The sequence below is a fragment of the Bufo gargarizans genome, chromosome 10, assembly GCF_014858855.1.
Source record: "Bufo gargarizans isolate SCDJY-AF-19 chromosome 10, ASM1485885v1, whole genome shotgun sequence".
Classification (NCBI taxonomy): Eukaryota; Metazoa; Chordata; class Amphibia; order Anura; family Bufonidae; genus Bufo; species Bufo gargarizans.
In genome coordinates, this window is record NC_058089.1 from 1,426,392 (window position 1) to 1,454,268 (window position 27,877).

Sequence of the window (27,877 nt, forward strand, 5' to 3'; positions counted from 1 at the left end):
CTTTATACCGTATGTAGGAAGCCGCGTCACCCCCCCTATAAGCACCTGGTACATTTGTAGAAACAAGGCCCTTTAAAGGGACGCTCCAGGCAAAACTGAAGCATTGTAACTGGTGGGAAGAGAATAACACATGGATGCCTCTGTCATGCTCCGCCCCTTTAAGCTCTGCAGCAGACATAAACAGTGCTTTACTTTTGCCTGGATTATCCCTTTAAGAGCCCAGTGAGAAGCCGCTCCACCCCAGTGTACACAGCGCTGCCGTCTCGCCTGTTTACTGTCATCTGGAATATACGTCATGCCAGGTGAGCGCTGGGGCCCGTCTTAAAGGGGAATTCCACTTTTCAAAGTAATGCGTTTGTCGCCAGCTGCAGGAGCCTCCTTTAATTACGTGACCTTCGCCTTCATTCTTGAGTCACCCTTCGACCGTAGGCTGCACTGGAGACAGTTATATCATGCCGAGCGGTGAATCACCGGCAGCGCCCAGTCTCTGCGCGGTCGATGACATCATCAAACCTTCAGACCTGACCCCCGTGATTTTGCTTCTTGCTTCCCTTCGTCATCGTTCCAGGAGGGTCTATCATTTCTGTAATCCACACTCAGTGGCTGGATTATCAAATATTCGGGATTATTGGGCAGTCATGAGGGTAAGGCGCCCACAACCTAATGGATTTCCTCCCTGATGCGCCCGCGCTCAGCTGGGCTCTGTCTCGCGGGCCCCGCGCTCACAGGGACCTTACTGTGGATTTACTGTCTGAGGCTTTGTGGCCCTTTAAGGGTCCCTCCTGGTGCCCGGTGGGTGCCCTGCAGTGGCAGCCGTGCTTTTATCTGCAGGCAGCTGTCTCCCGCAGGACGTCCCTCATCATCTAAAGCTAAATTTATACCCACACGTGGTGTCACCTGCTCTTCGGCTCTGATGCCCCCATAGAGCTGGGAATGTGGAGCTGGATCCAGGCCCCCCCCCCCTGCTCCATAAATAGTTGGGTGACATGGCACGCCCCTGCTGCCGTCTTCTCAGGGCTGCGTTGTGAGCCGCCTGTGACCACTTTTTGGAGGGGTTCGGGTCGGCAGATGGTAGGACGCTGTCTTCTGCAGGCCACCTGCTCGTGCCCATGTGTTACAGGCAGCTGACACTATAACCTCACCCGTCTCGCGCACTGTCGGTGTGATATAGGAGCCCCCCCTAATCTCTCCTAGAGAGTATGGTGGACGGCAGGCGGCTCTAGCGCTCTGCCTTTAAAGCGGGTGTCTAGTTGCAAACACCCTATTAGTGAATCTGTTCAGTTTCGCTCCGGAGGACCTGACCTCTGCTACGTCACACAGGATATGAATAGGCACCGTGTAATACTGAATTTCTCCTGTGGTGGCGCTGCAGGGCGCTGGCTATGCGGCTACATGTGTTGTAGAAACGTATCGCAACTTCTTTTGTAATGATAGCCAATGGTGTCGCCATGTGACATGCTGCGGCGCAACAATCGCACGGTGGCGCACAGTCGGACCTCTGCTTACAGATTACCGTTGATCATTGGGGGCCACACCAAGGGACACTCTGTGATTTATTGGAGAGTCCAACATATGGGACCCCCTACCAATCCTGGGAACGTAGTGATGGGGCTGACTTCCTTCTAAAAAGTTGGAACCCCCACCCCCCCCCCCCCCCCCCGTTCTCTGCCTGCACGTTTTGGCTTTCACACGTGAGCTGACGCATTATTTGGAGCGCAGCTCTAATCTGGAGTTAATTCTGCATTTTAAGCCCTGGAGTGAGCTGAGCAGTAATGACCTGTAGTGTCCCAGCTCTGGGGATTTACTGTGGGTCTCATGTAACACCTGTGAGCTGCTCCTCTGCCGCTCCCCCCCCCCAACCCCCAAAATCTGCTTGTCTGCCGCTCTCCCCCCCCCCCCCAATCTGCTTGTCTGCCGCTCCCCCCCAACCCCCAAAATCTGCTTGTCTGCCGCTCCCCCCCCCCATCTGCTTGTCTGCCTCTCCCCCCCCCCCATCTGCTTGTCTGCCTCCCCCCATCTGCTTGTCTGCCTCCCCCCCCCCATCTGCTTGTCTGCCGCTCCCCCCCCCATCTGCTTGTCTGCCGCTCCCCCCCCCCCATCTGCTTGTCTGCCCCTCCCCCCCCCATCTGCTTGTCTGCCGCTCCCCCCCCCCATCTGCTTGTCTGCCGCTCCCCCCCCATCTGCTTGTCTGCCGCTCCCCCCCCCCCCATCTGCTTGTCTGCCGCTCCCCCCCCCCCATCTGCTTGTCTGCCGCTCCCCCCCCCCCATCTGCTTGTCTGCCGCTCCCCCCCCGGCCGACCCCCCCCATCTGCTTGTCCGCCGCTCCCCCCCCCCATCTGCTTGTCCGCCGCTCCCCCCCCCCCATCTGCTTGTCTGCCGCTCCCCCCCCCCATCTGCTTGTCTGCCGCTCCCCCCCCATCTGCTTGTCTGCCGCTCCCCCCCCCATCTGCTTGTCTGCCGCCCCCCCCCCCCCATCTGCTTGTCTGCCGCTTTATCCCCCCCCCCCCATCTTGCTTGTCTGCCGCTATCCCCCCCCCCCCCCCCCATCTGCTCGTCTGCCGCTCTCCCCCCCCCCCATCTGCTCGTCCTGCCGCTCCCCCCCCCCCCATCTGCCGTCTGCCGCTCTCCCCCCCCCCATCTGCTTGTCTGCCGCTCCCCCCCCATCTGCTCGTCTGCCGCTCTCCCCCCCCCATCTGCTTGTCTGCCGCTCTCCCCCCCCCCATCTGCTCGTCTGCCGCTCTCCCCCCCCCCATCTGCTCGTCTGCCGCTCTCCCCCCCCATCTGCTCGTCTGCCGCTCCCCCCCCCCCCCATCTGCTCGTCTGCCGCTCTCCCCCCCCCCCCATCTGCTCGTCTGCCGCTCTCCCCCCCCCCATCTGCTCGTCTGCCGCTCTCCCCCCCCCATCTGCTCGTCTGCCGCTCTCCCCCCCCATCTGCTCGTCTGCCGCTCTCCCCCCCCCATCTGCTCGTCTGCCGCTCTCCCCCCCCTCTGCTCGTCTGCCGCTCTCCCCCCCCCCCCATCTGCTCGTCTGCCGCTCCCCCCCCCCCATCTGCTCGTCTGCCGCTCTCCCCCCCCATCTGCTCGTCTGCGCTCTCCCCCCCATCTGCTCGTCTGCCGCTCTCCCCCCCCATCTGCTCGTCTGCCGCTCTCCCCCCCCATCTGCTCGTCTGCCGCTCTCCCCCCCCATGCTCGTCTGCCGCTCTCCCCCCCCCATGCTGGTCTGCCGCTCTCCCCCCCCATCTGCTCGTCTGCCGCTCCCCCCCCATCTGCTCGTCTGCCGCTCTCCCCCCCCATCTGCGTCTGCCGCTCTCCCCCCCCATCTGCTCGTCTGCCGCTCTCCCCCCCATCTGCTCGTCTGCCGCTCTCCCCCCCCATCTGCTCGTCTGCCGCTCTCCCCCCCCATCTGCTCGTCTGCCGCTCTCCCCCCCCCATCTGCTCGTCTGCCGCTCCCCCCCCCATCTGCTCGTCTGCCGCTCCCCCCCCCCTCGATCGTGCCTCTCGTCGCCGCTCTCCCCCCCCCCCGAATCTGCTCGTCTGCCGCTCTCCCCCCCCCGAATCTGCTCGTCTGCCGCCCCCCCCCCGAATCTGCTCGTCTGCCGCTCCCCCCCCCCGAATCTGCTCGTCTGCCGTTCGCCCCTCCCCCCCCGAATCTGCTCGTCTGCCGCTCCCCCCCCCCCGATCTGCTCGTCTGCCGCTCCCCCCCCATCTGCTCGTCTGCCGCTCCCCCCCCCGAATCTGCTCGTCTGCCGCTCCCCCCCCCCCGAATCTGCTCGTCTGCCCCCCCCCCCCCCATCTGCTCGTCTGCCGCTCCCCCCCCCCGAATCTGCTCGTCTGCCGCTCCCCCCCCCCCGAATCTGCTCGTCTGCCGCTCCCCCCCCCCCCCCATCTGCTCGTCTGCCGCTCTCCCCCCCCCCGAATCTGCTCGTCTGCCGCTCGTCTCCCTCCCGAATCTGCTCGTCTGCCGCTCTCCTCCCCCCCCCCATCTGCTCGTCTGCCGCTCTCTCTCCCCCCCATCTGCTCGTCTGCCGCTCTCCTCCTCCCCCCCATCTGCTCGTCTGCCGCTCTCCTCCTCCCCCCCATCTGCTCGTCTGCCGCTCTCTCCTCCCCCCCATCTGCTCGTCTGCCGCTCTCCTCCTCCCCCCCATCTGCTCGTCTGCCGCTCTCCTCCTCCCCCCCATCTGCTCGTCTGCCGCTCTCCTCCTCCCCCCATCTGCTCGTCTGCCGCTCTCCTCCTCCCCCCCATCTGCTCGTCTGCCGCTCTCCTCCTCCCCCCATGCTCGTCTGCGTCTCCTCCTCCCCCCCATCTGCTCGTCTGCCGCTCTCTCCTCCCCCCATCTGCTGTCTGCCGCTCCCCCCCCCCCCCCCCATCTGCTCGTCTCCGCTCTTCCCCCCCCCCCGCGAATCTGCTCGTCTGCCGCTCTTTCCCCCCCCCCCGCCGAATCTGCTCGTCTGCCGCTCTCCCCCCCCCCGAATCTGCTCGTCTGCCGCTCTCCCCCCCCTGAATCTGCTCGTCTGCCGCTCTCCCCCCCCCCCCCGAATCTGCTCGTCTGCCGCTCTCCCCCCCCCGAATCTGCTCGTCTGCCGCTCTCTCCCCCCCCGAATCTGCTCGTCTGCCGCTCTCCCCCCCCCTGAATCTGCTCGTCTGCCGCTCTCCCCCCCCCCCCCCCGAATCTGCTCGTCTGCCGCTCTCCCCCCCCCCCCGAATCTGCTCGTCTGCCGCTCTCCCCCCCCCCCCGAATCTGCTCGTCTGCCGCTCCCCCCCCCCCCCCAATGTGCTCGTCTGCCGCCCCCCCAAATTGGCTCGTCTCCGCCGCCACCACCTCCATTCATACACCGCTGGGAAAACTGCAACTCCCAGCAGCCGCAGCCTTTGTGTGGAGACGGTGAGTGCAGGGTCACGTACTGTGTGTATGGACAGTGGGACCCGATAGCTTCTGGATTATTGGGCACCTAGAACCCGAGAGACGAGGTAAGCCGGCGGTGAAGTGCCGGGCTGTGCGCCGAGGAGTTTCTTCATCCTGTGCTGGAAGCGAGGGCCGGATTACCAGACTTTCTGGACTATTGACTGGCGATTATAGGAGCTCCAGGGGATGAACGGGTGTGAGTGTGTACTTTCAGCACGACAGGAGAGGGAGCCCTCATAGGGCACATGGACAGGGCTTGTCTTACGTTTTCGGTTCCTGGGAAAGCTGGGTGATAACCTGGTATGACCACCGATCCCCAGATGTATTGCTAAATGTTCGCCTTCCGGATTCTGGGAAAGCTGGGTGCTGGTTTCCAGACTCCGTTGTCAGGAGTGTTGTAATGAGTCTCCAGGTTAATGGCGTCCTTCACCTTTCCGTCCCCCTTCAGCCTCCAGTGTAAATTCCTTCCCCGTCCGCCCGGTGACGTGTTTTATAGCGCACGTTATATTGCACAGAGTGCAGCTCGCGGCTCAAAGTCTTGCAGATAAGGAGCGAGCAAGAAACTTTCTGCTCTGGAACAGGAAGTAAATCCCAGCTTTCCTTTCCCAATTTTTTTTTTTATCCCCAGAAGAGGTCCGGTCTTTGGGTCGGGCATTCGTTCATGGCACTCGTAGTCTTTGGCATGGTGAAAGATGCCCTCGTGGGCCGGCCTGAGCCGCGCAGGGGGCGCGCTGACCGTAAAGGAAAGTGCTGACCATGGTGCGCGTGACTCTCGGACTGGGCCACTCCATGCTGAGGTTCTTCATCAGTCTCTTCCCGTTTTGTTCCAAATCCAAGGACGAGTTCCGGCTCATCGTCCTCAGTCAGGTGAGTTCTCCTGGTCGACCGTACGCGCGGCCCCGTGTGCGGCGCTGTATATACTGCTGAACGGAGCCCTGGGACCTCGGACGCTGCCTCCCTCAGTGCCTCCGTGGGGGTCAGTTTATTTGTATGGCTGGACTGTGTACTCGGCTCTGTACCAAGCTGCTCGTGGGGTGTCGCTTCAGCATCGGGAGCCGCTCTGGGCTTGGTTCCCTGCTTTAATAGAGGGCGCCCATTAACCCTTTCAGTTTTGCCTCTCTGTTTTTTCCTAATTGCATCTGTTCCTGCGGATGAGCGATGAGCAGCATGGCCGACGTTGCGACCCCCACTTGGGCGGTCAGATCTTCTGATTTCTGGGTTGTCCTGCTCAGGAATGTGGGAAAGCTGTGCCGTCACCCAGGATTTACAAAGTCTACACGCCCCAGCGTCCATCACAGGCGAGGCTGCGGTGGTTGTAACACTCGGCTCTTGTATAAATGGGTAATGGCGGTCTAGTAAAATGTGCGATGCCAGGCGTACTGTGAGGGGCAGCTCTGGATATTGGGGGTTGTCCGTCTGATGCAGCTACAGGTCTTTAAATCTCAGCCTCCGAGTCGTCTGTTCAGCTGTTCACTTATCATGCTTCTGCATGCTGTCAGTGAATGGAAATATTCATTAGGCCAGGCTTGCACGGCGACTTTGTTGCAGAATTTTTTTTTTTAGACACAAGGCTGCCTGCACTGACGATAGTCGCGCGAGTCCAATATGGCAGACGGATCAGTTACGTGGCTTGTACGTCCCCTACAGATCTCTGTATAAATCCATCGCGGCGCCGATCTATGGGAAAGTCCGGGGCCTGTGATGGGTCGGCGTCTCCTGTGTCCACAGGTCCACCTTGGGACCTCACCTATGGTTTTATAGGGCCCGGCAGGTTCACTGTCACTTTCTTCCTCACCTTATAAATGTCTCGCTGTTAATCATTTACTTTTCTGAAAATGTGACCCCTGACCTCCGTCACATGGATGACACACGAGACCTGCAGTCCCCACCCAGGGTGGTCGGATCAGAACCCACCCTGTCCGTTATGGGGGGACACCGGTCTATAGGCGACAGCAGGCAGCTCACTCCGGGGGCTCAGCCCTAAATTCAGCCTTTTCCCTGGGGGTCTCATATTAAAGAACTGGTCTGTGACTTAACCCCTTAATACTATGGACTGTATCATGGACCTCTTTCACACAAGTTTATTTTTTTTATTTTTTCGTTTATGGGCCATTTTTTTGCATTCCGTATACGGAACCATTAATTTCAATGGATCCGCAAAAAAATAAAAGGTACTCCGTATGCCTTTTGTTTCTGTATTTCCGTTTTTCCATTCCGTTCAAAGTTAGAACATGTTCCTATTATTGTCCGCATAACGGACAAGGATAGGACTGTTCGATCAGGGCCAGCTGTTCCGCAAAAAACAAAATGCACATGGATGTCATCCGTATTTTTTGCGGATCCGTTTTTTTCAGACCACAAAATACTGAAAAAGCCATACGGCCGTGTGCAAGAGGCCTCAAGTGCAGCCACAAATCTTCTCTCATGCCATAGAGCAGGGGGTCAGCAGCCTCTGGCTGTGGTGAAACTACAACTCCCAGCATACACACTCGCTTGGTTGTTTTTGGAACTCCTATAGAAGTGAATAGAGCACGCTGGGAGTCGTAGTTTCAGCACAGCTGGAGTGCCGGACCCTTGCCATACAGAAAAGATTACCATTACATGTACCACCGAACGGAAAGGAAGACCTCGTTGGTCGGAAGAAACAAGAGTGGTCTCCTTGAGTGTGTGTGGGGGGGGGGGGGGGGGGGGCAGCTGGTGACTCGGGGGTACCTGCGTCCTCTTGAAGGCTCCTGCTGCCGCCCCTGACTCCCTAAGGTCATCTTCACACCCCAGACCAAAAGGGTTTAACATTCAGGCCAGAGCTGTACGTGCAATGCTGGATTTTCAACACCCTGACAGATCACATTGACTTTAATAGGATCCGTTCGGTTTCCGTTCCGGAGAAAAAAAAATTTGTGGAGAGACTTTTCTCATCCGTCTCATTGGGGGACACAGGCCTTGACCATGGGTATAGCTGCCACTGGGAGGCGACACTAAGCTCCTCCCCTTCAGCTATATCCCTAGTCAGTTTTAGCTTAGTGTCTGTGGGAGGCAGACCTCCCTGCGTTGCAGGGAGACGCCAGACAGGGGGCTCTCTGGGGCGTAGAGTTTTGCAGACGGCGGTTCTCTGATTGGCAGGAGGGTTTCTTGTTATGCCCACCCCGGGGGCCGCTCTGTAACGTCCCATGGTCGAAGCCTGTGCCCCCCAATAATACGGATGAGAACTAGATTTTTGTACTTCCGTTCATTGGGGGACGCAGCTCCCACCCGTTCTCTGGCCGGAGCGGGTCTGGTTTGTACATGGTGTGGTTTTTGGCTTCTCCTACTGCTCACACCTTTGTGCTTAGTGTCGCCTCCTAGTGGCAACAGCTATACGGTGGTCAAGCCTGTCCCCCCCCCCCCCAATGAACGGAAGAGAAACCGATTTTACCGTAAGTACAAAAATATATAATTTTTTTTTTGTGCCAGACTTTTCCCTCCAATATTTTTGACCACTTCTGTGACGGAGGCTCCGATCACAGATGTGAACTTAGTCTTAGACACTAAAAAAAATTGCTTGTTATTTGCGGTCACCTGAAAAGGTCGCCATCTTGACCAAAACATAAAAAATCCATCAGGTTTTGGTTTATGTTGCGGTTGCATCACGTCCTGCGCAGTAACGCGACCACATAACCTTGACTTGTGATCACGTTTGGCCACTACTGACTGGAGGAAGGTAACGGACGGCCCCCCTGATGGACGGAGACCCCGTAATGTGCCATTATCACCACCATAGATGGTCTGCGCAGAGCATATATCAGTGCGCAGTGTGGCGACTAGAAGTGTGTAAGCGGTCGCGCCATTTTCACTGACTCGTTTCCGCCCCAGGGGATGTTTTGGACCTGCCGACAGAGTATCTTCAATGAGATGAAGAAGAAGTTCTCTCAGGTAGTTTGCCGTCCTGCGGCCCCGTGTGCTGTGGGCGCCAGCGCATGCTCCTGCGGTCTAACGCTTGTGATGCTGGACGCCTTACATTAACCACATGGCGTGTGCTCTGGGTACGTGATGCTGCAGGATGCTCCCTATGGCACCTTATTACAGAGACGTTCTCATACCTCTGCCATATGGCGTCCAGTGGGGCGTAGCAATGCCTTCCTTCTGTCTTATTTTGTATGAAAATAACGGAAAACCCGGAGCCGCCCTACTCTGGGGTGCATGAGACCTAATGACATGGGGTGGCGGTTGTGATGGCTGCTGGGGTTGAAACATTTGCCCCGTGTGTCCAATCCTCCCCTGCTTGTTGTCATCATTGCTCACACAGAGGGCCAGCTGTGACACCGCCGCAGTGACGTCCCTGATACATTGTAACAAGCCCTGCAGCTGTGACTCTCTTCAGTGACAACAAGCAAAGGTCTCAAAGATGGTGATAAAGCTACGTTCTAAAGATACTAGAAGGATAGAGTCCATTTATAATGGACGGGTCTAACCTCAAGGGGGGCACTGATCCTGCGCTTGAAGGGGCTGCAGTGTTACCTGCGCTGGCCGGGAGAGACGCAGTGCATGGAAAATGGTTTAGAGCTGCGGCCCCTTCCCCCTCAGGATCGGTGGGGTCTCTCGATATGGCATTGCTTTATAAGATGACGCATCCCTTTAACCTTTACCTACATAATGCATGCACCCTGTACCGGGGGGCTCATCGGGCAGGAGCGTGGTGTGTTTTGGGATCTACTAACCCAGTGATCCGCAGCCTCTGGCGCTCCGGCTGTGGTGAAACTACCACTCCCAGCGCAAACACTTGCTTGTTCATAGATCTCCCACAGAAGTGAATGGAGCATGCTGAGAGTTGTAGTTTGCCCACAGCTGGAGCGCTGGAGGTTGCTGACCCCTGTACTAACCAGTGATTGTACGCGGTCGCCTCACTTGTCATTCGCTGTGAATTATTTTTGCTTTTGTTTCCCAGATTGAAAATGCTGCCGATGAGCCGAGGGTGCTGTGCATAGTACAAGACACCACCAGCTGCAAGACCACCAACGGGCGCCTCACCCTCAACCTCCCGGCCTCCACCTCTGTGCGCCAGCTGTTTGAGGATGTGGCCGGCAAAGTGGGCTACGTCAGCGGGACATTCAGCCTGAAGTGGGCCAATGGAGACATGGTGAGTTTTCGGCAGCGTAAAAAAAAAAAAAAGTTATAAAAGCCATGAATTGCAAGCAGTTTTTTTTACCATTTTGTGTTTTTCATCGTGTAATATTTGCAGTGTGTTTTGACAGTTTTAAAGGGAACCTGTCACCGGGATTTTGTGTATAGAGCTGAGGACATGGGTTGCTAGATGTCCGCCAGCACATCCGCAATACCCAGTCCCCAATGCTCTGTGTGCTTTTATTGTGGGGAAAAAACGATTTGATACATATGCAAATTAACATAAAAGAGTCATACTTACTTGTGTGACCAGAGAAGAGTCATAATTTCAAACTCTGACTCATCTCACCGGGGACAGGACTCGCCTCGGATTAATCAGCATATGTATCAAATCAGTTTTTATACACAATAAAAGCACACAGAGCTATGGGACTGGGTATTGCGGATGTGCTGGCGGCCATCTAGCAGCCCATGTCCTCAGCTCTATACACAAAATCCCGGTGACAGGTTCCCTTTAAAGTCTTATAGGAAAACTGCCGGGGAAAAGGTCATACGCAGAGCATGCTGCAATCTCCAAAAACACAGCAAAAATAATAACAAAGAACCTTCTGGCCTGACGCTGTTGGGCTACATACACTCAGGGGGTGGATTTTCTGTCTGGTTTTTGCAGGTGGAAAATCTCCAGCACATTACAGTTGCAGCAAAGCGGATGGGAATTTAAAGGTGTGTTCCCATCTGGAATATTTATTGCATATTGATAGAACATGCCATGAATGTCGGCAGAGGGTCTCGCCTCTGGGACCCACTGCTGTCTCAAGAACAGGGCCGCCATCCTCCTCTCACTGCTGTGCTACTTGTATAGCTGAGCGCTGTCCCTTAGAGAATGGGGAGGACGTGGCACACGTGAGGCTCGCTCCCCACTCACGCTGGGAACACGTTTTTGATGTAGGAGCAGTCCCAGAGGTGGGATCCGAACCACGGACATTTATGGCATATCCTATCCATGCATAAAACGTTTGTGGCGTCCGTGTGGAAATTGACCCGTCGCATGTCTGTCTGTCATGGATTTCACCTTTTGTGATGCAGAAAGTGAAATCAGTGCAAATCTGCTACAGAAAATGTAAAACCTGAATTTTACCCTAGATTTCTTAGCAAATTCTGTCGTGAAACACAGATTATTATTTTAATTTTATTTTTTCTGTTGCAAATCACATCCAATATGGAAGTTCCCTTAAAAGCACAGGGAAAGATTTCTGCAAAATGCAGTATGTGAACCCAGTCTCTGCAATGGTGCCCAGCAGGATGCACTGGCTGCTCTTACAAAGTACCAGAAATGCCCAGGAGACCTTTCCCGTTGTATAAGTGAATATTCTAGAGGGCGGATGTGGGAATCCAGGTGATACTTATTGTGTTTGTGTCCTTTCAGAGCGAGCTGGACGCCTCCCAGGACCAGTCATTACTAGATGCTGGATTTGAGGCAGGAAAGAAGAATTTCCTTCACTTAACTGATAAGAACGGGGAGCAGCCTCAGCTGACTTCAGTAAGTGCCCTGTACTCCATGGGGACACTGCGCAGATCCGGGGGCCGGATGTGAGGTGCAGCAGTCCAGACATCTTCATTATATCCCCTATTGTGCAACATTCGGATGGCACAAGACCATGGGCATTCATATTAATCCTTGCTTTGCTAGAGCTGCATGGTGGCTCGGTGGTCAGCCCCGCCACGTCGTGGTAGGAATTTGGATGTTCTTCCTTTGTTCTCATGGCTTTACGTTAACACTTTGCGCGTCCAGTGAATCATCGTCTTTCCTTCCTTTTAGGCCTCATGCACACGTCTGTTATTTATTTTTTTCCCCGGTCTGCATATTGCAGATCCGCAAAACACGGAAGCCGCCCGTGTGCCTTCTGCAATTTGCGGAACGGAACAGGCTGGCCATTGTAGAAATGCCTATTCTTGTCCGCAAAACGGACAAGAATAGGACATGTTTTATTTTTTGGGCGGGGCTATGTAATGGAGCAACGGATGCAGACAGAACACGGAGTGCTGTCTGCATATTTTGCGGACCCATTGAAGTGAATGGGTCCGCACCCGAGCCGCAAAATCTGGGGCTCTGATGCGGACCAGAACACCGGTCGTGTGCATGAGGCCTTACAATGCTGTGTTTCCAGGATGAGTCTGGGACGGCAGACAGCAGCGGCCTGGATGACAGCACCCAAGAGAAGTTCATTGGGCCCCTCCCCAGGGATGGCTCTGTGGGCTGCACCAATGATTACGTCAGTCAGAACTACTCCTATTCATCACTGCTCACCAAGTCCGACACCGGTAAGCCTAATGACTACTTCTAGTCCGCTCATCGGAGGAGAGACCAGCCAAACGATCTCCCGTCCTGTTCACTCGTGTCTCCTCTCTCTGTTTCCAGGTTATGTGGGCTTAGTGAATCAGGCCATGACCTGCTACTTGAACAGTCTTCTCCAGACGCTGTTTATGACGCCAGAGTTTCGCAATGCTCTGTACAGGTCGGTAGTCGCCATATTTTCTTCTTTACACGTCTTTCTGGGTTGAATTAAAGGGGTTGTCCAGAATTATAAAAACATGGCTGCTTTCTTCCAGAAACAGTGCCGCACCTCTCCCTGGTCTGTCTGGTCTTGCAGATCAGCTCCATTGATGTGTGGTGCTGTTTTTTAGAAGAAGGCAGCCATATTATTGTAATCTGGGACAACATATTGGCCTTCGGTAAAGTTTCATTGTTGTGTAAAGTTCTACAGTTTTCTCCTATACTTTTTGCACCAATTCCTCACCATTGTGTAGATCTGTACCGTCTCTCAGTGTATGGGGATAGTTTGGTTTACAACCAGTGCACATGTGGTGCTCCTCTGCGAGCCACAGCAACTGGACCCCAGGCTAATACAGTCTTATCCCGAACTTGGCTGACAGCTATTCTTCCTGGCACTCGCCGTTGGCCGAGCATGCATGTGTCCTCAATAACAACAGGGCGACTTGTCTCCCTTGAAAACAAAGGGACTGGGTGTTGAAATTCATCATGCCTGACCCTTGTATCTGTGGCTGGGAGAGTCGGCACACCCTCATACACATAACATAATGGACAGCAGGGTTGACCAACTTTATGCTTATGTGTATGGATCCATTGAAACTTCTTTTTGGTTGGACAGAGATCAGATATCTTTTTGGGGTTGTAAGTCACACTGTGTTGTACTTTCAGGTGGGCATTTGAGGAGTCAGAAGAAGACCCGGTCAACAGCATCCCGTACCAGCTGCAGAGATTATTTGTCTTGCTGCAGACCAGTAAGAAGAGGGCCATCGAGACGACGGATGTGACTAAGAGCTTCGGCTGGGACAGCAGTGAAGGTAATGGCAGCCTCTGACGTACGGGTCATTGAAGCTACGGCTGTCCCCAGCTTCCCGAATCCGATGAGGATTACAGTTTAGGCCAGGCATCCTCACACTGCGGCCCTCCAGCTGTTGCAAAACTACAACTCCCAGCATGCCCGAACAGCCTACAGCAGGGCATTGTGGGAGTTGTAGTTTTACAACAGCTGGAGGGCCGCAGTTTGAGGATGCCTGGTTTAGGCCGTGCCCATTATATTAGTGTAGAGTCACCAGACGTTTCTAATTCACATAAGTGGAGTAAGATTTTAGGGCCAATTTTCCTCCAGTTTTTACATTACAGAGCAAAGCAGATAAGTTCCTGCTATAAGCCCCATGCACCGGTTGATTTATGTAATGCTGCTGTACCTGTTAAAGGGGTTGTCTCCTCTCAGACAATGGGCGCATTTCCTAGCGATATGTCCCCATTGTCTGAGATGAGACAAGGGATGTTCACATGCAGCAGATTTCTTCTTGCGGAAAGTTCCTTCCTTCTAACTAGAGTACTTACTGCAAGCGCCATTAAGATGAACAGTCAGTCACAGACATTTCTGCAGCTGGCGACTATCCCCTGAGGCCACCTGCGCACACTGCGGAATACGTACAGTTTTTTACACAAATCTCATCTACACTTTGTGGATTTTTATTTTTTTTTCTGTGCGGGTTTCCAAATCTGCAGCATTTCAATTATGTTTTCCAATGTTAGGAATTTGCAGATTTTGGTGCAGAAACGCACAGAAATCCAGATGGAAATTTGTGTGGATCTCATGTGCGTTCACCGGAAGTCATGTGCATGTGGCCTAAAAAATTTCCGAAAGAATGAGATATTTCCCGTTGGATTAAGCTTGCTTTCTGTTATCAGCCATTGCCACCTAGGCAGGACTGCTTGCAGTGTGGAGAAAAGTATCTGCCACCTGAAACCATCACAACTTCACCCTCCCCTTGTGATGCTATTTCATTGTGTCCTGTATTCCGCAGCCTGGCAGCAGCACGATGTACAGGAGCTGTGCAGGGTCATGTTTGATGCACTGGAACAGAAGTGGAAGCAGACAGGAGCAGGTAAGTGTCCACCGCAGGCCGCTGATCAGTGCACTGTAAAAGAGTCCCTTTACCTATGTGTGCTCTATGTATGTGGCAGGCTGACCTCATCAATCAGCTCTATCAGGGCAAGCTGAAGGACTACGTCCGGTGCCTGGAGTGCGGCTACGAGAGCTGGCGGATCGACACCTTTCTGGATATCCCACTTGTCATCAGGCCCTATGGCTCCAGCACAGCGTTTGGCAGTGTGGTGTGTATTTCCCAAAGCTTCTATTTCCTTATGGAAGTTGTTGAATACATCTGTGGTCTCGCCTTTAATATTAGGCAGCTGCCTATATAGTAATATCCTACATGGTATTTACTACTAGAAAGGTTAATCGTATGAGCTGCAGCGATTCAGTAAGCGTGTATTCACATGCGGAAATTTCTGCGTCTGTCCAATTCATCTGAACGGGGTTCCTGCAGATGAGTGGGATAGAAATTTCTGTAACAACGTGAACATAATAGGACAATGGAGTAAATGCTTCTTACCAAGTTCAAAGCAGTTTGTAGCATAAAGTAGAACTCTGGATGTACAATGCCTTAACGTATTCATACCCTTTCCACATTTCTTCCAGTTGCACCCACAAACTTAAATGTATTTTACTGGGATTTTATGTGACTGACCTGTGATGGCTAACCTCGGCACTCCACCTGTGGTAAAACTACAACTCCCAAGATGTACACTTGCTTGGCTGTCCTCAGAACTACATAGAAATGAATGGAGAATGCTGGGAGTCGTAGTTTCACCACAGGTGGAGTGCCGGAAGGTTAGCCATCTTGTGATATACCCACACAGAGTACCAAGTCTGTGTGAAGTGAAAAGAAAACAATACAAGGTTTTCAAAATTGTAATAAATAGAAATCTGGAAAGTGTGGCTTACATTTGTATTCATCCCCCTAAATAAAATCCAGTCTGACCAGTTGCCTCCAGAAGTCGCCTAATTAGTGAATGTCTTCTCAGTATAACTCCAGCTGTTCTGTGAAGGTTTGCCAGAGAACATTAGTGATCAAACAGCATCATGAAAACCCAGGAACACGCCAGACAGGTCAGTGAGAAAGTGGTGGAGAAGTGTAAAGCAGGGTTAGGTTATAATAAAATAAATCATCATCTGAAAATGGAAGGAGTATGACACGACGGTAAACCTACCAAGACACGGCCGTCCACCTAAACTGACCGCCCAGGCAAGGAGAGCACCAATCACAGAAGCAGCCAAGAGGCCATGGTCCCTGTGGAGGAGCTGCAGAGCTCAGGTGGGAGAATCTGTCCGCAGGACCACTATTAGTCGTGTGCTCCACAAATCTGGACTCTATGGAAGAGTGGCGAGAAGAAAGCCATAAGAAGTCCTGTCTGCAGTTTGCCACAAGCCGTGTAGGGGACACAACAAACATGGAAGAAGGTGCTCGGGTCAGAAGAGACCAAACTGGAACTTTTTGGCCTTAATGTAAAACGCTAGGTGTAGCAGAAAACTCACCCTGCACATCCCCCTGAACTCGCCATCCGCACCGGGAGACACGGCGGTGGCCGCATCATGCTGGGGGGAGGCCTTTTCTCAGCAGGGAAGCCGGTCAGAGGTGATGGGACGAGGGATGGAGCTAAATACAGGGCAATTCTGAAGGAAAAGACTTGAGACTGGGGCGGAGATTCACCTTCCAGCAGGACAACAACTCTCAACATCCAGCCAGAGCTACAATGGAAGGGTTTAGATCAAAGCATCTTCATGTGTTAGAACGGCCCAGTCCAGACCTGAATCCCATTGAGAACCTGTGGAGAGATCTGAAGTCTACTGTTCACCGACGCTCTCCTTCCAATCTGACTGAGTGCGAGCTCTTCTGCACAGACGACTGGGCAAAAACGTCGTCCTCTAGATGTGCAAAGCTGGTAGATAAATAACCCAAAAGACTGGCAGCTGGAACTGCGGCGAAACGAGGTCCTACAAAGTGTTAACTCGGGGGGCTGAACACTAATGCACAAAACACTGTCCGGATTTGTATTTATTAATACGTTTGTAAACCTTGTATCATTTCCTTTCACTTCACACATTATTTTAGTTTGTGGGTGCAACGTGAAAAAATGTGGAAAAGGTTTAAGGGGTTTGAATACTTTTTCAAGGCACTACTGCAAGTATGCAATTGTATTGCCGGAGAGTTCAGTGAAATTCATTGCATTGTGTTACAGTAACCACTGCATACTTGAAATACATGCAGAGTTCTACTTTATGCTGTGCTGGATTGGTTTCTTGCACATGCGACCAGGATAATGCAGCGTCCTGGTGATGTTTGGCTATGGCGCTGCCGACTGCACCTCTGACAATCGCTTTCCTCGTTAAAGGATTTGTCACCAATCCATGTAATACCTAAGATGTCCGATTGCTGGGGGGTCTGGGCTGCTGGAACCCCTAGTGATCCGGAGAACGGAGGGTCCCTGGAGCTGCAGTGTGAGCGTCTACTGTTCCATTTACTTCTGTAGGAGCTCGTGTAGACGGCTCTCCATCAGACCCACACAAGTGAATGGAGCGCGGGACCGACATGCGCATTGCCGCTCCTTTCACAATGGGGACCCTCACTTCTCAGGATCACGTTGGGTCCCAGCACCCAAACCCCCAGTGATTTGCGATTTAGCGCCTATCTTGTGGATCTGTGATCTGACAAAGCTTTTCATGGGATAACTGCATGAAGATATTCTATAGCACCGCTTTCTTTTACACCCACAAGACCAGGTTTGAAGAGTAATGTCGACTGATAGATGCAGATTATGCAGCGGATTCCACTCCTGTTGCATTGAAATCTGGGGTGAAAATCCCCAGCGCTCATTGTTTCACCAGGAACATGTCACCAGCACATGGATGAGATCTGTATGACCTCGTTCAGTTGCCATCTGCCGCCGTATGGGACCTCAGGCTAACGCTTGCATATCTAAACCGTAGACCGGCTGAACAGTCCTTATACACAGTATGAACAGATCCCGGCCTGTCACCCGGTACGAGCGCGGTAGGATTCCTCGGTCTCTTCTGCTCTTCCAAAGAAGTTACGTACAGGAAACGGATTGGATAATGGACATGTTTTATGGCGTTGTTTCCTGTGCAGTTCCCTATTAAGCTACTTTCACATCTACACTTTCGTTTCCGTTTTTGAGGATCTCAAAACCGGACCAAAACAGTTCAGTTTGATTTAACACATCAGGATGCATCCGTTCCGTTAGGATGTGGTTGTGTTAAATCGAAATGGAGCCACTAAAACTAGTGGGTGACGGATAATTTATTTATTATTAATTTTATTTGATTTTTATTTATTTTTTTGGGATCCGAAAAAAAAAAAAAAAAAAAAAGCAAACATATCCGACACCATTGACTTAAATAGTTTTTATTGACATATCCGGTTTGTTCTGCTTGCAGCGTTTTTGGTTTTGTTCACAAAAAGGAATCCTGCCGGAACAGAAGGCGGCATTCTGAGCGGAGCATACCGCATTCACAATACATTGGCCCCAAAACGGAACCGGTTTGGCTCAGTTTTGAGATGCTATGCCGGAATACCAAAACACTGTGGAAGTAGCGTTAGAAAGAGGTGACATTGTTCTAGCAGTCCCGCATGAATTGATCTAATCTTCTCTCCCCCCTATCAGGAAGAAGCGTTGCATGCCTTCATTCAGCCCGAGACACTGGATGGTCCTAACCAATACTTCTGCGAGCGCTGCAAGAAGAAATGTGATGCCAGGAAGGTGAGGCGTCCGAGGCTTTGTACTCGGCTGTATGTCGCCTTTGTAGGGCTGGAGTAATGCGTCTCCCTCCACAGGGCCTGCGATTTCTGCACTTTCCTTACCTCCTGACTCTGCAGTTGAAGAGATTCGACTTTGACTACACCAGCATGCATCGTATCAAGCTGAACGACCGCATGACCTTCCCCGAAGAGCTGGACATGAGTCCTTTTATCGACGTTGAAGATGAGGTACGTCCCACTTTATGTTGTAACGTCTGGCAGAAAGTGGAGCCGCTGCTCTTAATGTAGGTTTCTGCAGCAGGGCGGTAATTTCTGTGTTCTGTTTACACTCTCTTGCTTTTAATGGAAGTATCCCTCAAAAACCGTACAGCACGGTGTGTCATTTACAGTGGGAAATAATGAGCATACCATTCTATTTCTCGTGTATGGCATTGGGGGACACAATACCATGGGTATATGCCAGCTGCCACTAGGAGGCTGACACTAGAAAGAAAAAGTGTTGGCTCCACCCGATGGGATATACCCTCTGCTCAGACACTAAACTAACCAGTTTTAGTCGTGTCCATAGGTGGCAGACACGACCTGCTTTTGTTTTTTTGCAGGTCTTGCTGCTTTTTTTTTTTTTCTTCTCTTCTGCAGCTTTTGGCCTGCTGCAGGATGGGGCTCCATTGTGGGTATCAACTTTAGTTGCACCCGCTGCGAGCGCGTACCCTGAGTACCTCGCTGGTCACCCAGTCCCTCTTTGTGGCATGCCGGCAATCCCACATCTGTGACGAGTTTGCCAAAGGGGTGACCCTGCGGTGCCTGAAAACGCCGGATGGTGAGCCCACCTTTCCCCTGCGTCCCTGCCACATGGGGTTTAAGGTTAGTTCCCCTTCTTCGGCCTGGGGTGGGAGTCCTCTCTCCACATTTAGGGGGGCCCTTGGTGCTCCATCTCCTAGGCACTCTTCTACTTTAGTCCCCGGCTTCTGCCGCATCTTCCCTGCCTTGTCCTCGGGCCCCTGGTGCTCTGTTTTCAGGGGTTTTACTCAACCCTCTTCATAGTTCGCAAGAAAGACAGTTCCCTTTGCACCATTTTGGATCTGAAGGCGCTCAATTACTTGGTCCGGGTCCGCCACTTTCGGATGGAGTCCCCCAGGTTGGAGATTGCTTCCCTCGAGGTGGGTGACTTTCTGTCGTCCATCGACATCCGAGACGCCATAATACCCTAACTGGACGATCTTCTGGTGAAGCCTCCGTCCTGGGAGGACAACCTGTCCAGCCTCCACATCACCCTGTCCGTGCTGTTACAGTTCAGCTGGCTGGTGAATCACTCCAAGTCCTCCCTTGTTCCAAGCCAGAGGATGGAATTCCTAGGCATGGTCCTCGACACTCGCCTTGTCCGATTGTTCCTTCCTCAGGACAAGGTAGTGGCTCTCCAGTCAGAGGTGGCTAGCCGTCTCCTCTATCGTGCGCGGGTGTGCGTGCGCGTCCTGGGCCGAATGTTTGCCGCCTTCAAGGCAACTTCTTATGCCAAATTCCACACTCGGTCCCTTCAGCTCTCTATCCTTGCCCGGTGGAACAAGTCTCCGTCAGATCCGCTTGTCCACTCGGGTCTGCCGGGACTTGCGCTGGTGGCTGAACCCGCTAACAGTTTCCCTCAGCAGATCCTTCCTTCTCCGTTGGCAGGTGATCTCATCAGAAGCCAGCCTGGCGTTTTAGGGAGCAGTCTTCAGGTCTCTCACTGCCCAGGGTCAGTGGTCGAGAGCTCCCTACAGATCAATATTCTGGAGCTTAGGGCCATTTACCTAGCCCTGTCCTGTTGGACTCAACTCCTCTGCAGTCATCCTATCCGGATTCAGATGGACAACTCCACTGCGGTGGCTTATTTGAACCACCAGGGGGCACCAGAAGTGCGCCAGTCCTGAAGGAAGCCTCTCGCATCATGTGGTGGGCAGAGGGACACGTTTTCTTTCTCTCGTTTTCTCTCTCCCTCTCCCTCCCGGGATCCTCAGGCTCTGGCGGTAGACGCCTTGGTGCTACCAGTTCAGTCTCCTGTATTTCTCCTCTCCCCTTCCGCTTTTTTTCTCGTGTACTCAAACGCCTCCAAATGGATCGGGTTCCAGCAATACAGGGAGTGCAGAACTATTAGGCAAATGAGTATTTTGACCACATCATCCTCTTTCTGCATGTTGTCTTACTCCAAGCTGTATAGGCTCGAAAGCCTACTACCAATTAAGCATATTAGGTGATGTGCATCTCTGTAATGAGAAGGGGTGTGGTCTAATGACATCAACACCCTATATCAGGTGTGCATAATTATTAGGCAACTTCCTTTCCTTTGGCAAAATGGGTCAAAAGAAGGACTTGACAGGCTCAGAAAAGTCAGAAATAGCGAGATATCTTGCAGAGGGATGGAGCACTCTTAAAATTGCAAAGCTTCTGAAGCGCGATCATCGAACAATCAAGCGTTTCATTCAAAATAGTCAACAGAGTCGCAAGAAGCGTGTGGAAAAACCAAGGCGCAAAATAACTGCCCATGAACTGAGAAAAGTCAAGCGTGCAGCTGCCAAGATGCCACTTGCCACCAGTTTGGCCATATTTCAGAGCTGCAACATCACTGGAGTGCCCAAAAGCACAAGGTGTGCAATACTCAGAGACATGGCCAAGGTAAGAAAGGCTGAAAGACGACCACCACTGAACAAGACACACAAGCTGAAACGTCAAGACTGGGCCAAGAAATATCTCAAGACTGATTTTTCTAAGGTTTTATGGACTGATGAAATGAGAGTGAGTCTTGATGGGCCAGATGGATGGGCCCGTGGCTGGATTGGTAAAGGGCAGAGAGCTCCAGTCCGACTCAGACGCCAGCAAGGTGGAGGTGGAGTACTGGTTTGGGCTGGTATCATCAAAGATGAGCTTGTGGGGCCTTTTTGGGTTGAGGATGGAGTCAAGCTCAACTCCCAGTCCTACTGCCAGTTTCTGGAAGACACCTTCTTCAAGCAGTGGTACAGGAAGAAGTCTGCATCCTTCAAGAAAAACATGATTTTCATGCAGGACAATGCTCCATCACACGCGTCCAAGTACTCCACAACGTGGCTGGCAAGAAAGGGTATAAAAGAAGAAAATCTAATGACATGGCCTCCTTGTTCACCTGATCTGAACCCCATTGAGAACCTGTGGTCCATCATCAAATGTGAGATTTACAAGGAGGGAAAACAGTCCACCTCTCTGAACAGTGTCTGGGAGGCTGTGGTTGCTGCTGCACGCAATGTGGATGGTGAACAGATCAAAACACTGACAGAATCCATGGATGGCGGCTTTTGAGTGTCCTTGCAAAGAAAGGTGGCTATATTGTCACTGATTTGTTTTTGTTTTGTTTTTGAATGTCAGAAATGTATATTTGTGAATGTTGAGATGTTATATTGGTTTCACTGGTAAAAATAAATAATTGAAATGGGTATATATTTGTTTTTTGTTAAGTTGCCTAATAATTATGCACAGTAATAGTCACCTGCACACACAGATATCCCCCTAAAATAGCTAAAACTAAAAACAAACTAAAAACTACTTCCAAAAATATTCAGCTTTGATATTAATGAGTTTTTTGGGTTCATTGAGAACATGGTTGTTGTTCAATAATAAAATTAATCCTCAAAAATACAACTTGCCTAATAATTCTGCACTCCCTGTATTGGTGGCTCCGGACTGGCCCCGCAGGGCATGGTTCGCAGACGCCCCCATGGCGGTTACCTCTGCGTCCCGACCTCCGTTCTCAAGGTTCGCTATTCTACCCGAGTTTACCTCGGCTTCATTTAACGACGTGGCTGTTGAGGCCGCGGTCCTGAGGTTCCATGGTCTCTCCGAGTCAGTCATCCAGACTATGCTTCATGCACGCAAACCCCAGTTGACCAGGATTTACCATTGTACCTGGAAGGCCTATTTTGCTTGGTGTGAATCTGGCGAGGTTCACCCTCTCCTTTTTTCTGTCCCTAGGATTCTTGGCTTTCTTCAGGCTGGCCTTGAGAAGGGTCTTCCGCCTTGTCTGTCCTTTCCCAAAGGCCCTTGACTACTTGTTCCCAGTTTAAGACTAAGACTATCCTTCAGGGGGTGGTTCATCGTGTCCCTCTTTTCCGTTCTCTGGTGGAACCCTGGGATTTGAATTTGGTCCTAGATGCCCTTCAGTCCTCTCCTTTCGAGCCATTGAAGGAGGTCTCCCTTTCATATGTTTCCTTTAAAGTTGCGTTTTTAGTCGCTATTACTTCCATTTGCAGAGTCTCCGAGCTGGCGGCGCTCTCGTGTCGCTCCCCCTTTTGGTTTTTCACCAGGACAAGGTTGTCCTGCACCCAGTTCCTTCCACATTTAATGAGAAGATTGTCCTACCTTCGTTCTGTCCCAACCCCTCTCATCCCAGAGAGCGGTCTCTCCACCGTCTGGATGTGGTTCGGGCTCTTCGGTTGTATCTCCAGTTCACGGAGTCCTTCCGTTGATCTGACTCTTTGTCGTCCCTGAGGGCTCACGTAAGGGTTTACAAGCATCCAAAGCTACCATCTCCTGCTGAATTAGGTCGGCTGTCAAAGAAGCCTATGTGGCGAAGGGTCGTGGGGCCCCCCTTCCGGTTGACCGCTCACTCCACTAGGGACGTCGGGGCATCATGGGCGGTCCGGCATCTAGCCTCTGCTTTCCAGGTCTGCAAGGCCGCCACCTGGGCCTCAGTTCACACCTTCTCCAGATTCTACCATGTTCATTCCTTGGCCACTGCTGATGCCGGTTTGGGTCGCAAGGTTCTGCAAACAGCTGTGCGCTAGGTTCTTCACATGGCTGCTTCTTCCCACCCTCCCACCCTCTGGGACTGCTTTGGCACGTCCCATGGTCCTGTGTCCCCCCCAATGCCATTAACCAGAACTGGATTTTTGTACTCATCGTAAAATCCTTTTCTCGTTGGATTCATTGGGGGACACCCTTGTTGTTTTTTTTTGTTTTTTTTCTCTTCATTCAGGTTTTTCGGCTTTCCCGGGACCCTTTTTGATAATGGTCCTCTTTCTGGTTTAGGACATGTTGGCTTCATTGTTCGTCAGTTTTTTTTTATTTTTTATGTCCTACTGCTTTTGGACCAACTGGTTAGTTTAGTGTCTGAGCAGAGGGTATAGCCCATCGGGGTGGAGCCAGCACTTTTTTCTAGTGGCAGCTGAGCATATACCCATGGTGCTGTGTCCCCCAGTGCATCCAACGAGAAAAGGATTTTTCGGTAAGTACAAAAATCTAGTTTTTCCTGTTTTATGCTCAATAGGTGCTCCAGAGCCCTTTGTAATTTTATTCCAGTAACTTTGTAAAAGGTCGACCTAATGTTTTTTATAACTGAGAGTTTGTTACACTTGTATCCAGTCTATACAATCTTTCAGTGCATTAGCAGCACAAATCTATCTCCTGTCCTGGTTGTTACAGTGTATCAGGGCAGGTAAAATGTATCGGTCTGAAGTGCCAACTGTTTAGATTGGAAATTACTATACATCCGAGCTTCTCCAACTTTTTCTACTCGTGCCTCGCCGTTCAGTGCATAGTAATTTCAGAGCCTAGTCAAATACCACCACGCAGAGAAAAATAAATGCCGCAGGGCTATGCACATAGTACATCCTATATACTAAATACCATACATTATCACAAAATACTTCCCCAGAAGTATCAAATAAATACCACTGTGCATTATGTCTGGCAGCAGCATTGTCCCCCTCCTTCACACGGCAGCAGCATTGTCCATCTTCCCTGCTTGCCCCAGCATTCCACCCCTTCTCCTTATGACAAATACATCCTTCCCCATTGCATCAGCATTCAGTGGCCAGCCCTCCCGAGCTGGCAGTTGCACCCCTTCCTCCTAACAATGGGCAGGAATAGAATGAAGTTGGTGTTAGGACACAGAATATGAGGCGAGTTCTCCAGGCTCCTCTGCAGGTCCTCCATGGATGCAGGACCCGTGCACCCCTGGTCATGTGACATAAATGACAACCCTTCTAGCCACAGAAACTGCACAGTTATAGAGCTGGTGTAATGTGGGGCAGTTCACACCTGGGTGTTTCTGCTTTATCCTGGCACAGATGTGGACCCATGCCTCCGACGTTAAAACCCGCTGGTCTGGACTCTGTACACCAGAGAAAACGAATCTTATCAGTAGGGATTCAGGACTTGGTAGACTGGTACAGATTGTGTAACGTTATGATGCATCTGGGGATATCTCCTGGTAATGTTTCTTTCCTTTTGTCTTCTCATCTCCTCAAGAAGTCCCCTCAGACAGAGAGCTGTACGGACAGCGGGGCAGAGAACGAGGGAAGCTGTCACAGCGACCAGATGAGCAATGATTTCTGCACAGATGACGCCCTGGATGAAGGGATTTGTCTCGAAAGCACCAACAGCGTTGACAAGCCAAACAAATCACTAGAAAAGGTAAATGAGCCTGGCAGGCGGCGAGGGCGATGACTGCGCTGTGGCCGTGATGTGCGCAGGGCGATGCGGAGGATGAAGGCTTCAATCGTCTCTTTTTTTATTCTAGAATTCTTTGTATGAACTGTTTTCTGTGATGGTCCATTCGGGCAGCGCTGCTGGCGGGCATTACTATGCCTGCATCAAGTCATTCACTGACGACCAGTGGTACAGCTTCAATGATCAGCATGTCAGCCGGGTGAGTGTTGGGAATTGGCAAAACCTAAAAGATTTATCTGGGACTCTGATATTGATGGCTTATCCACAGGATTAGGTCATCAGTATCATATTATGGATTCCAAATCATGGCATCCCTGCCGATCAGCTGTTTAAAGGGGACACGGCATTGGGACGAGTTTTCCAAGCACAGTCCTGAACATTGTATAGTGGCTTCACTTGAATAGGACTGAGCTGCAGAAAGGCCACTGGTGACCGTCAAAAAGTGGGGGCATGAAGACGCTCATGTGTACCTGACCAGGACTCGGCAGGGACAAAGCCTGGAGTCTAGGACGGGAGCAGTCGTCCCACGCAGTCTCTACAGACTAATAAATACCCAAATCTCACCTAAATAACACAAATCTTTTTTCCACCACTTTTTGGCATGTGTCTAACTTCTAACCCTTTCCCTGCTGGCTTCTTTCAGTACATACACAGGAATGTTCAGTCTTCTATGTTGGTCACCTCTGACGGCGCTGACCGTTACTCTGATTTATGGAGTGATCAGACTGGTCTTCTCTTCACAGATAACTGCAGAAGATATTAAGAAAACCTACGGGGGATCTACAGGAAATCGCGGTTACTACTCCAGTGCCTTCGCTAGGTAGGTGCCGCATCCGCCGCCTGCTCGCACGTCACTTAACTTGGGGTCTATAAAGTCGTTGCCTCTCTAGGAATAGCGTCGCTATCGCACAGATATGTTGTGTAGGAATTTCTCTTATAATTAAGGACTTATGGCAGAAAAATAACTATTAGTCTCTGACCGTCCACGGTCTCCTGCTGGTCGCAGTGATGACATGCTATGCGTAATATGTGGCTGTTACAGCCAGTCATTAGCTGCAGCGGTAATGCCAGGGTGGTTGGCACACCTTGGCTGTGGCCTAGGTAGCAGTGAGTGAGTAGATAAGTGTCTGTCTGTTATTTTTAGCCATAGGGGTTTGGAAACCCCCTTAATATGATTAGAGCCAGATGACATATTGCAGCGTCTGACCTTTATTTTTATTTTTTTTATAATTTCTTGCAGTTCCACTAATGCATATATGCTGATGTACCGACTGAAGAACCGAGCCAGAAATGCAAGTGAGTGACCGTGTAATTATCATAGAGGAGTCAAATACTTTTACAAGTTATGTTTGGTTTTTGAAAATTATTTTACACCAAACCATACCCAGGGCTCCAGATGGCGACCAAAATGGTCGCCAATGCGACTAAGAATTTACAAATGGCGACAAGACTTTTTAGTCTTGTCGCCATTTGCGACTAGACCCTCCGCGGCAGCTCTGCAGTAGAACAGCGGCGGGCACAGGAGCTGATAGTTCTCTGCCGCCGCCGATGTTCTCCTCAGTCTAGTCAGCTCGGTCACAGCACACAGACAACAGCAGAGCCGCCGGCAGCAGGGAGGGGAGGGGCTGGGAGGAGCGTAATCTGATCCTAGAGTGGAAGCTGCTTCTGCCAGCCCCTCCCCTCCCCGCCCACCAACCAATCAGAGCTGAGGCAAGGCAAGCACTAGCAGCTCTGAGTCACTGACAAGTACAGGGAGAAAGAATCGAATGAGTCACAGGTGAAAAGAACTAAAGATCCGACTTGTGACTCATTCGATTCGTTCTTAGACTCCCTGTACAGTGTGCCCCCCCACAACACCCCAGTATAAGAAACATTGGTGGCACAGTGTGCCCCCCCAACACCCCAGTATAAGAAACATTGGTGGCACAGTGTGCCCCCCCAACACCCCAGTATAAGAAACATTGGTGGCACAGTGTGCCCCCCCACAACACCCCAGTATAAGAAACATTGGTGGCACAGTGTGCCCCCCCACAACACCCCAGTATAAGAAACATTGGTGGCACAGTGTGCCCCCCCAACACCCCAGTATAAGAAACATTGGTGGCACAGTGTGCCCCCCCAACACCCCAGTATAAGAAACATTGGTGGCACAGTGTGCCCCCCCAACACCCCAGTATAAGAAACATTGGTGGCACAGTGCGCCCCCCCAACACCCCAGTATAAGAAACATTGGTGGCACAGTGTGCCCCCCAACACCCCAGTATAAGAAACATTGGTGGCACAGTGTGCCCCCCCCCAGTATAAGAAACATTGGTGGCACAGTGTGCCCCCCCCCCCCAGTATAAGAAACATTGGTGGCACAGTGTGCCCCCCCCCCCCCCCCCACAGTATAAGAAACATTGGTGGCACAGTGTGCCCCCCCCCCCCCCCCCCCCACAGTATAAGAAACATTGGTGGCACAGTGGGAAGTGCCAATGAGGGTTAAAAAATAACTTTAAAAATTAACTCACCTCCTCCAGTTGATAGCTGTCGTAGCTGTCGGTCTCCTGTTCTGTCTTCAGGACCTGTGGTGATGTCACTGAGCTCATCACATGGTCCATTACCATGGTGATGAATCATGTGATGTATCATGTGATGAGCACAGTGATGTCACCACAGGTCCTTTGACAGGTCCTGAAGAAAGAACAGGAGATGATCAATTGGAGGAGGTGAGTTAATTTTTATTTTTTAACCCTCATTGGCACTGCCCACTGCGCCACCAATGTTAATTATATTGAGGGGGGGCACACTGCGCCACCAATGTTTATTATACTGGGGTGTTGGGGGGGGGGGGGGGGGTGCACACTGCGCCTCCAATGTTTATTATATTGAGGGGGGGCACACTGCGCAACCAATGTTTATTATACTGGGGTGTTGGGGGGGTAATGTTTATTATATTGAGGGGGGCACACTGCGCCACCAATGTTTACTATACTAGGGTGTTGGGGGGGTGCGCACTGCGCCACCAATGTTTATTATATTGAGGGGGGGCACACTGCGCCACCAATGTTTATTATATTAGGAAGGCACACTGCGCCACCAATGTTTATCATACTGGGGTGTTGGGGGGGGCGCACTGCGCCAATGTTTATTATATTGACCACCTACTATGCAGTCTGTATTCAGAATGCTATTATTTTCCCTTAGAACCCTGTTATAAGGGAAAATAATACAGTGAATAGACTTTCATCCTAGCAACCATGAGTG

At 51.8% G+C, this 27,877-nt stretch overlaps 1 protein-coding gene across 3 annotated transcripts in view; it reads left to right on the forward strand.

The window, feature by feature from the left end:
- The window catches only part of USP47 (ubiquitin specific peptidase 47), a 45,091-nt gene that overhangs the window by 1,340 nt on the left and 15,874 nt on the right, over positions 1 to 27,877 (forward strand). The window contains exons 2-15 of one of the 3 annotated variants that reach the window (XM_044270859.1): positions 8,753 to 8,812; positions 9,825 to 10,016; positions 11,427 to 11,540; positions 12,169 to 12,322; positions 12,420 to 12,516; positions 13,221 to 13,366; positions 14,363 to 14,437; positions 14,518 to 14,672; positions 18,084 to 18,179; positions 18,254 to 18,406; positions 24,431 to 24,595; positions 24,702 to 24,830; positions 25,375 to 25,451; positions 25,872 to 25,927. In XM_044270859.1, the coding sequence (XP_044126794.1) occupies positions 8,753 to 8,812; positions 9,825 to 10,016; positions 11,427 to 11,540; positions 12,169 to 12,322; positions 12,420 to 12,516; positions 13,221 to 13,366; positions 14,363 to 14,437; positions 14,518 to 14,672; positions 18,084 to 18,179; positions 18,254 to 18,406; positions 24,431 to 24,595; positions 24,702 to 24,830; positions 25,375 to 25,451; positions 25,872 to 25,927 (1,669 nt within the window). Of the gene's footprint in view, positions 1 to 8,752; positions 8,813 to 9,824; positions 10,017 to 11,426; positions 11,541 to 12,168; positions 12,323 to 12,419; positions 12,517 to 13,220; positions 13,367 to 14,362; positions 14,444 to 14,517; positions 14,673 to 18,083; positions 18,180 to 18,253; positions 18,407 to 24,430; positions 24,596 to 24,701; positions 24,831 to 25,374; positions 25,452 to 25,871; positions 25,928 to 27,877 lie in introns of those variants that run through there. The other 2 variants (XM_044270856.1, XM_044270858.1) reach the window with 2 other exon arrangements.